The following is a 9,509-nucleotide window of genomic DNA, read 5'->3' on the forward strand; positions in this document are numbered from 1 at the left end:
CAATCTCCCGTGCTTTTATTGCAGCGCTGAAATGATTCCTCGCGCGCGCACGCAAGTGGCAACGCCAAAGAGCCACTCCAGTTGTGTGTGTCGTGCCCCAAGCGCGTCTCTGAGCAGCGCCCGTGTGTCTACGAGTGTGTCTCTGTCCCGTGTGTCTACAAGTGTGTCTCTGTCCCGTGTGTCTACGCGTGTCTGTCCCGTGTGTCTACGAGTGTGTCTCTGTCCCGTGTGTCTACGAGTGTGTCTCTGTCCCGTGTGTCTACAAGTGTGTCTCTGTCCCGTGTGTCTACGAGTGTGTCTCTGTCCCGTGTGTCTACAAGTGTGTCTCTGTCCCGTGTGTCTACGCGTGTCTGTCCCGTGCGTCTCCCGTCTGCCTGTGACCCGCAGTATGTCCGTGTCTTGGGTGTCTGTTTACACCAGAGGTCGCAACCGGGTACCCGGCTACCCGTACCCGGCCGGGCACAGGCTCGAGAAGAGATGGAGTGATGTGGTACAGGAGGACGTGGAGCTGAGTGGACTTGCCGATGACCGGTACCAGCGGTGTCAAGATCGGCCTCTGTGGAGGAGGCTCGTGAAGGACGCTACTGGGCAGTTGGAGGCAGTCGCCCTCCAGCAACAACGGAGGGCGGAGGAGCGACGCTCACAACAACGAGCGGAGCGCCAGGTAGCTAAAGCACAGCAAGTTGGCACAGTAGGGGGCACAGGTGGTGCATCAGCCAGTCATCTCGGTCATCTCAGTCAGTCGACCCGTGTCACCTGCTGGGTCTGCCCCGTGACCTCCTGCCAGCGGGCGTTCGACACTTCACGTGGCCTCAAGGTGCACATGGCCTGGCACAAGCGTCGTGGTGACGTCACCGCCACTTAGTGGCGAATGGCAGTTGTTGTTGTTGTTGTGAGTGTGTGAGTGTGTGAGAGTGTGTGTGAGTGAGTGTCTGAGTGAGTGTCTGAGTGTCTTGAGTGAGTGTCTGAGTGTCTTGAGTGAGTGTCTGAGTGAGTGAGTGTGTGAGTGAGCGTGTGAGTGAGCGTCTGAGTGAGTGTCTGAGTGAGTGAGTGTATGAGTGATTGTGTGTGTGAGTGTGCAAGTGTCTGAGTGAGTGTCTAAGTGAGTGAGTGTCTGAGTGAATGTCTGAGTGTCTGAGTGAGTGTCTGAGTGTCTTGAGTGAGTGTCTGAGTGTCTTGAGTGAGTGTCTGAGTGAGTGAGTGTGTGAGTGAGTGTCTGAGTGAGTGTCTGAGTGAGTGTGTGAGTGTCTGAGTGAATGAGTGTCTGAATGAGTGTCTGAGTGAGTGTCTAAGTAAGTGAGTGTGTGAGTGAGTGTCTAAGTGAGTGAGTGTCTGAGTGAGTGTATGAGTGTCTGAGTGAGTGTCTGAGTGGGTGTCTTGAGTGTCTGAGTGAGTGAGTGTGTGAGTATCTGAGTGTCTGAGTGAGTGTCTGACTGAGTGTGTGAGTGTCTAAGTGAATATCAGAGTGAGTGTCTGAGTGTGTGTCTAAGTGAGTGTCTAAGTGAGTGTCTAAGTGAGTGAGTGTCTGAGTGAGTGTCTAAGTGAGTGTCTAAGTGAGTGAGTGAGTGTCTGAGTGTCTGAGTGAGTGTCTGAGTGAGTGAGTGTCTAAGTGACTGAGTGAGTGAGTGAGTGACCGTCTGAGTGAGTGTCTGAGTGAGTGAGTGTCTGAGTGAGTGAGTGTGTGAGTGTCTGAGTGAGTGAGTGAGTGTCTGAGTGTCTGAGTGAGTGAGTGTCTGAGTGAGCGAGTGTCTGAGTGAGTGTCTAAGTAAGTGTGTGAGTGAGTGTCTGACTGTCTAAGTGAGTGTCTGAGTGAATGTCTAAGTGAGTGTCTAAGTGAGTGAGTGAGTGTCTAACTGAGTGAGTGAGTGTCTAAGTGAGTGACTAAGTGAGTGTCTGAGTGTGCGTCTCCTCTGCGTCACTCAGACACCATGTCCGATTCGGGGCCTCCCGGCGCGTCCGTGAGCTTCAGGTCGTCCATCATCTCCTCCAGGCCGATCCGCGGAGCGTCGTCGTCATCCTCCTCCTCATCGTCCCCACCTCCACCACCTCCACCTCCTCCACCTCCTCCTCCTCCTGCTGGTGTCTCCACGTGGCTCCGGTCTGCACGTGCGCAGAGAGGGGGGCGAGTGTCGGTGAGGGGGGGGGCGGGGAGACAAAGGTGGTCGCGTGCGTTTGTGTGAGTGAGTGTGTGTGAGTGTGTGAGTGAGTGTGTGTACGAGTGTGTGTACGAGTGTGAGTGCGTGAGTGAGTGTGTGCGTGCGTGAGTGTGCGTGCGTGTGTGCGTGAGTGTGTGCGTGAGTGTGTACGTGCGTGAGTGTACGTGCGTGAGTGTGTGTGCGTGTGTGTACACGTGTGTGTGTGTACACGTGTGTGTGTACACGTGTGTGCGTGTACACGCGTGTGTGTGTGTACACGCGTGTGCGTGTGTACACGTGTGTGCGAGTGTACACGTGTGTGTGTGTACACGTGTGTGTGTGTGTGTACACGTGTGTGCGAGTGTACACGTGTGTGTGTGTACACGTGTGTGTGTGTACACGTGTGTGTGTGTGTACACGTGTGTGTGTACACGTGTGTGTGTGTACACGTGTGTGTGTGTACATGCATGTGTGTGCGTGTGTACACGTGTGTGTGTGTGTACACGTGTGTGTGTGTGTACACGTGTGTGTGTGTGTGTACACGTGTACGTGTGTGTACACGTGTGTGTGTGTACACGTGTAGTGTGTGTACACGTGTGTGTGTGTGTGTACACGTGTGTGTGTGTACACGTGTGTGTGTGTACACGTGTGTGTGTGTGTACACGCGTGTGGTGTGTACACGTGTGTGTACACGCGTGTGTGTGTGTGTACACGTGTGTATGTGTGTGTACACGTGTGTATGTGTGTGTACACGTGTACGTGTGTGTGTACACGTGTGTGTGTACGTGTGTGTGTACACGTGTGTGTGTGTACACACGTGTGTGTGTGTACACGTGTGTGTGTGTGTACACGCGTGTGCGAGCGAGTCATCACGGTAGATGTTCACGTTTTTCCTCACAGCCTCATGTGTGTGTGTACACGTGTGTGTGTGTACACGTGTGTGTGTACGTGTGTGTTTACACGTGTGTGTGTACACGTGTGTGTACACGTGTGTGTGTACACGTGTGTGTACACGTGTGTGTGTGTGTGTACACGCGTGTGCGAGCGAGTGAGTCACCACGGTAGATGTTCACGTTTTTCCTCACAGCCTCATCTTCCTCCAAGTCCTCCAGGAAGTCCTCGTACTGCCTGCTCACACAAAGACAAAGGTCACCCGCGTAGCCTGCGACGGACTGACGGGGCAAGTGCTGCGAGTAGCGACACTGGTGAAGGCCGGCACGGCACACGAGGGGGTGGGGTAGGTGGTCAGCACCATGCCCGGCCACACTCACACACGCACGCACACGCACGCACGCACGCACACGCACGCACTCACACACACTCACACACACACGCACGCACGCACACGCACTCACACAATACGCACTCACACACATATGCACTCACACGCACTCACACACACGCACTCACACGCACTCACACGCACACACTCACACACTCACAGACTCACACACACACTCACACACTCACTCGCACGCACTCACTCACTCACACACACGGACACACACACTCACACACACGGACACTCACACACACACACTCACACACACGGACACACACACTCACACACACGGACACTCACACACACGGACACTCACACACACTCACACTCACCCACACTCACACGCTCACACACGCTCACACACGCTCACACGCGCTCACACACACTCTCATACACTCACTCACACACACTCACCCACACACTCACCCACACTCACTCACCCACACTCACACTCACTCACCCACACTCACCCACACTGACCCACACTCACCCACACCCACTCACCCACACTCACCCACGCTCACACACGCTCACACGCACTCACACGCACTCACACACACTCTCACACACTCTCACACACTCACTCACACACACTCACCCACACACTCACCCACACACTCACCCACGCTCACTCACGCTCACCCACACTCACCCGCACTCTCACACACACGGACACACTCACTCACTCACACACACACTCACACACACTCACCCACACACTCACCCACACTCACTCACCCACACCCGCTCACCCGCGTGAGAGACACCCCCACCCCCGCCCCCGCCCCCAGCCCCCCACCCAACCTCCCGGCCCCCGTCACCTTTCGTCGTCCGAGGCGACGTCGTGGTTGCCCTGGCGCTCCCTGGGCAGTTCGGCCAGGGTCCAGTTTCGCCGCCGTGCCCGTCGCGAGCGCTCGTAGGCCTTGCGCACAAGCACCACGGACGGTGGCGACGACGACGCCGACGCCCCCTCCACGTCGCCAAAGTTGGCGCACGACAAGTCCAGCCTGGGGGGGCGGTAGCCACGCACACGCACGCACGGTGAGTGTGTGTGAGAGTGTGTGTGAGAGTGTGTGTGTGTGAGAGTGTGTGTGTGTGACAGCGTGTGTGTGAGCGTGTGTGTCTGTGTGTGTGGCTGTGTGTCTCTGTGTGTGTGCGTGTGTGTGTGTGTGTCTGTGTGTGTGTGTGTGTGTCTGTGTGTGTGTCTGTGTGTGTGTGTCTGTGTGGGTGTGTGTGTCTGTGTGTGTGTCTGTGTGTGTGTCTGTGTCTGTGTGTGTGTCTGTGTGTGTGTCTCTGTGTGTCTGTGTGTGTCTGTGTGTGTCTGTGTGTGTGTGTGTCTGTGTCTGTGTGAGTGTGTGTCTGTGTGAGTGTGTGTGTCTGTGTGTGTGTGAGTGTGTGTGTGTCTGTGTGTGTGTCAGTACCCCAGCACGCGGTCTCCTGGCTTGAGCAGGTGGCCCAGGTGTGTGCGTGTGTGCAGCTGCTCCCCCGTGCCAACCTCGTTCCACCGCTGCAACCAGACCTCCGCCAGCACATGCTGCACACACGCACACACGCACATACACACGCACACACAAACACACACGCACACACACACACGCGCGCATATGCGCGCACGCACACACACACACACGCGCATACGCGCGCACGCACACACACACACGCGCACACACACGCACACACGCGCATGCACACACACACACACACGCGCATACGCGCGCACGCACACACACACACGCACGCGCGCACACACACACGCGCACATACACGCGCACACACAAACAAACACACATACGCGCACACACACACATACGCACACACACACACGCACACACACACAAACACACGCACACAAACATGCGCGCACACACACAGACACACAAGAGCATACACACACACACACGCACACACGATCATAATTTACACTTCAATAAATGTTCACACAGAGGCCACAAGACAAAGGTCCCCCATGTAGCCTCTAACAGGCTGCAGGGGCAAGTGCTGTTAGTAGCGAGTAGCAGCAGCACCTATGAAGGCTACCGGCGCTGTGGCACACGAGGGGGTGGGTGGCTACCAGCACCACGCCCGGCCGCCTTTGTCTCCCCAGTGGCGATGTTGAACACACGACATCGTTGTGGTTATATATTCTTGGTTCTTACGGTAAAGTCATGTAGAAGGGAAATAATAAAATAAAAAATATATAAAACAATAAAAAAATTGAAACATTTTCTTGCTGTGGATTTCACACCTGATGACGATTGCTTGTGTTGCAGTCGAAACGTCGTGAGGATTTTTTGTTTGTTTTATATTTGTATTATTTTATTATTTCCCTTCTACGTGACTTTACCGAAAGAACCAAGAACATGAATCCCTGCAGTCACGAAAGCTTTAAATCAAAATGTGTCGTGGTTGTGGTGGTGGTGGTGGTAGTGATGGTGATTGTGTTGATGGTTGCGTTGATGGTTGTGGTAGGGTTGTGGTAATGGTTGTGGTGGTTGTGGTGGTGGTTGTAGTGGTGGTTGTAGTGGTAGTGGTGGTGGTTGTGGTTGTTGTGGTGGTTGTGGTGGTGGTTGTGGTGGTGGTAGTGGTGGTTGTGGTGATGGTTGTGGTGGTTGTTGTTGTTGTGGTTGTGATGGTGGTGGTTGTTGTGATGGTTGTGGTGATGGTTGTTGTGATGGTGGTGATGGTGGTGGTGGTGGTAGTGGTGGTAGTGGTTGTGGTGGTTGTTGTGGTTGTCGTAGTGGTTGTGGTTGTCGTAGTGGTTGTGGTAATGGTTGTGGTGGTTGTGGTGGTTGTTGTTGTTGTTGTTGTGGTGGTTGTTGTTGTTGTGGTTGTTGTTGTTACCCGCGAGGATGTAGCCCCGGAGGCGGCTGAGCGCCGCTGGTCCCGCAGCGTCTCCACGTCCAGCACGATGAACGATGTGAAGGAACGTGGCGTGGACAGCGACCCAAAGGGCTCCCTCCAGAACACCGCCCCGCTCACCTCCGCCACTACCAACAACAACAACCAGCCCCACTCACCACCAGCCCCACTCACCACCAGCCCCACTCACCACTACCCATGCACTCACCATCACCACCACCCCCACGCACCCCCACTCACCTCCGCCACTACCACCACCACCCCCACTCACCACCGCCACTACCACTCACCACAACCCCCACTCACCACCACAACCCCCACCCCGCTCACCGCCACAACCACTACCCCCCCCCCCCCCCACCGCCGCCATCACCACCACGACAACGCTCATCATAACCGTCACATCAACAACAACAACAACAACGACGACAACAACAACGACGACAACAACAACAGCAGCACCGCCGTCTCCGCGGCGAGCGGCGCGTTGGGGGGGGGGGGGGCACGCAGATCGGTGAAGTACGGTGATGTATGGTGAAGTAGCACGGTGAAGGACAGTGAATTGCGGTGAGGTACGGTGAGGCACGGTGAGGTGCGGTGATGTAGTACGGTGAAGTACGGTGAGGCACGGTGAGGTGCGGTGAAGTGTGGTGAGGTACGGCGAAGTACGGTGAAGCACGGTGAGACGCGGTGAGGTGAGGCACGGTGAGGTGTGGTGAAGTACGGTGAGGCGCGGTGAGGTGAGGCACGGTGAGGTGTGGTGAAGTGCGGTGAAGCACGGTGAGACGCGGTGAGGTGAGGCGTGGTGAGGTACGGTGAAGTACGGTGAGGCGCGGTGCTTTTGCCGCACCCTGCAGGGTGCCGGGGTCGATGAGGTGGATGGCGGAGGTGACGCGTGCGCACACGCACACCTGCCCCAGGTTGCCCAGCGAGCGCGCCAGCGCCGGGGACAGGCACACCACGTCGCCCTGACGGAGACACAGCACGGGGAGGTTAGTGAGTAGTCTAGAGACACAGACAAAGCGCGGGGAGGTTAGTGAGTAGTCGTCTAGAGACACAGACAAAGGTCCCCCGTGTAGCCTCTAACAGGATGTAGGGGCAAGTGCTGTGAGTAGCGAGTAGCAGCAGCCACGCCCGGCCGATGTTCACTACACATTCACTCACTCTCTCTACAAAGATCCCCCGTGTAGCCTCTAACGGGATGTAGGGGCAAGTGTTGTTAGCGAGTAGTAGCAGTTTATAGAGACACAGACAAAGGTCCCCCGTGTAGCCTCTAACGGGCTGTAGGGGCAAGTGCTGTCAGCGAGAAGCAGTCTATAGAGACACAGACAAAGGTCCCCCGTGTAGCCTCTAACAGGCTGTAGGGGCAAGTGCTGTTAGTAGCGAGTAGCAGCAGCACCTATGAAGGTAGACACAGACAAAGGTCCCCCGTGTAGCCTCTACAGACTGTTGGGGCAAGTGCTGTTAGTAGCGAGTAGCAGCAGCGTCTGAATGGACCTGTTCTCCACCTGAGGACGGCTGCTTGCGTTGTGGCCGAAACGTCGTGAGAATTGTATTTTATTTCGTTTAATTTTTATTATTTTATTATTTCCCTTCTACGTGATGACTTTACCGAAAGAACAAAGAAGATGAATCCCTGCAGTCACGAAAGAAGCTTTACATCGAAATCTCCCCCAGCGGTCGATGTTCACTACACACCGCGCAGCGTTTGAGGCCGAGTGGACCTAGGGGAGTGCCCGCGTAGCGTGCGGAGGCTCACCTTGCATATAGGGACGATCTCGACGGAGTAGGCGCTCTTGCAGTTGTAGGTGTTGGTGTGCACGTCGTGAGAGATGAGGCGCTCCGATGTCTTGGACCTGCGGAGGGTGAGTGGGTGAGTGGGCGAGTGGGTGGGTGAGTGAGTGGGTGGGTGGGTAGGTGAGTGAGTGGGTGAGTGAGTGGGTGGGTGAGCGGGTGACCGAGTGGGTGGGTAGGTGGGCAAGTGGGTGAGCTGAGCGGGTGAGTGAGTGGGTGGGTGAGTGGATGGGTGAGTGGGTGGACGGGCGAGTGAGTGAGTGGGTGGGTGAGTGGGTGGGCGAGTGGGTGGGCGAGTTGGTGAGCAGTTGAGTGGGCGGGCGAGTGGGTGGGTGAGTGGGTGGGCGAGTGGGTGGGTGAGTGGGTGGGCGAGTGGGTGGGCGAGTGGGTGGGCGAGTGGGTGGGCGAGTGGGTGGGTGAGTTAGTGAGTGGGTGGGTGAGCGAGTGGGTGGGTGAGTGGGCGAGTTAGTGAGCGGTTGAGTGGGCAGGCGAGCAGGTGGGTGGGTGAGCGGGTGACCGAGTGGGTGGGCAGGTGGGCAAGTGGGTGAGCTGAGCGGGTGAATGGGCGGGCAAGTGAGCGAGCGAGCGGCGAGCGACCTGCAAGGCACCACGGTGTTGAAGAACTCCACCATCTTGCGTGCTTCCTGCTTCGACCCAAAGTAAAAGTCCAGTCCTCCTGCGCAGAGCCACACGGTACGGCAAAGCACGGTAACGGCACGGTACGGTAGAGGGAGCAACGCTGTATCCCACCCCCTCCCCTCCCCAAGTCCACTGGTGCATCGCGGCGAACTCTCTCACCGTGCACCTCCTTGATGTTGAGCGTGTGCTGGTGCATGCGGTGCTTCAGGATCAACTGCTCCAAGTAGAAGAATGTCTTCTTGTGAGACGCCTTGGGGGTGGAGGGACGACACACACACACACACACGGATGATCGGGTCCGGCACGGCACGGGTGGCCGTTTTCCACTGGCGCATCCGAGCCGAGAAGACGCCCACCAGAGTTTGGCAGGGTCCCGGTGGCGTGGGGCTCACAGCGAGAGTCTCCGCCCCCCGCTCACAGCGAGCGGCACGGCACGGTTTGTGCAGTGGAAAAAGTGGTAAGAGGAGAGAGGGGGACACGGGGACAGGGAGCACGGGGAGACACGGGGACAGTGACACATGGGGACACGGGGAGACACGGGGACACGGAGACAGGGGGAGACACGGGGAGACAGGGGGAGACACGGGGAGACACGGGGAGACACAGGGAGACACGGGGAGACACGGGGAGACACGGGGAAACAGGGGGAACAGGGGGAACAGGAAGACAGGGGGAACAGGGAGACACGGGGAGACACGGGGAGACACGGGAACAGGGAAACACAGAGAGACACGGGGACACACGGGGAGACAGGGGGAGACAGCGGGAGACACGAGGAGACAGGGAGAAACGGGGAGACA

General features: G+C 56.9%; 1 protein-coding gene across 4 annotated transcripts in view; it reads right to left on the reverse strand.

The window, feature by feature from the left end:
* Nucleotides 1–9,509, reverse strand: part of NMD3 (NMD3 ribosome export adaptor) — a 22,955-nt gene continuing 13,446 nt past the window's right edge. For all 4 annotated transcript variants that reach the window (XM_061581843.1, XM_061581845.1, XM_061581844.1 and 1 more), the window contains exons 7-15: nucleotides 8,869–8,959; nucleotides 8,668–8,746; nucleotides 8,036–8,132; nucleotides 7,127–7,244; nucleotides 6,259–6,404; nucleotides 4,839–4,951; nucleotides 4,239–4,424; nucleotides 3,193–3,263; nucleotides 1–2,100 (exon numbers count right to left, since the gene is read on the reverse strand). In XM_061581843.1, coding sequence (XP_061437827.1) covers nucleotides 1,916–2,100; nucleotides 3,193–3,263; nucleotides 4,239–4,424; nucleotides 4,839–4,951; nucleotides 6,259–6,404; nucleotides 7,127–7,244; nucleotides 8,036–8,132; nucleotides 8,668–8,746; nucleotides 8,869–8,959 — 1,086 coding nt within the window. In that variant the 3' untranslated portion in view covers nucleotides 1–1,915. The remainder of the gene's footprint in view (nucleotides 2,101–3,192; nucleotides 3,264–4,238; nucleotides 4,425–4,838; nucleotides 4,952–6,258; nucleotides 6,405–7,126; nucleotides 7,245–8,035; nucleotides 8,133–8,667; nucleotides 8,747–8,868; nucleotides 8,960–9,509) is intronic.

This window comes from Lethenteron reissneri, unplaced genomic scaffold (assembly GCF_015708825.2).
Source record: "Lethenteron reissneri isolate LAM-NWPU_2019-01 unplaced genomic scaffold, ASM1570882v1 scaffold_1638, whole genome shotgun sequence".
Classification (NCBI taxonomy): domain Eukaryota; kingdom Metazoa; phylum Chordata; class Hyperoartia; order Petromyzontiformes; family Petromyzontidae; genus Lethenteron; species Lethenteron reissneri.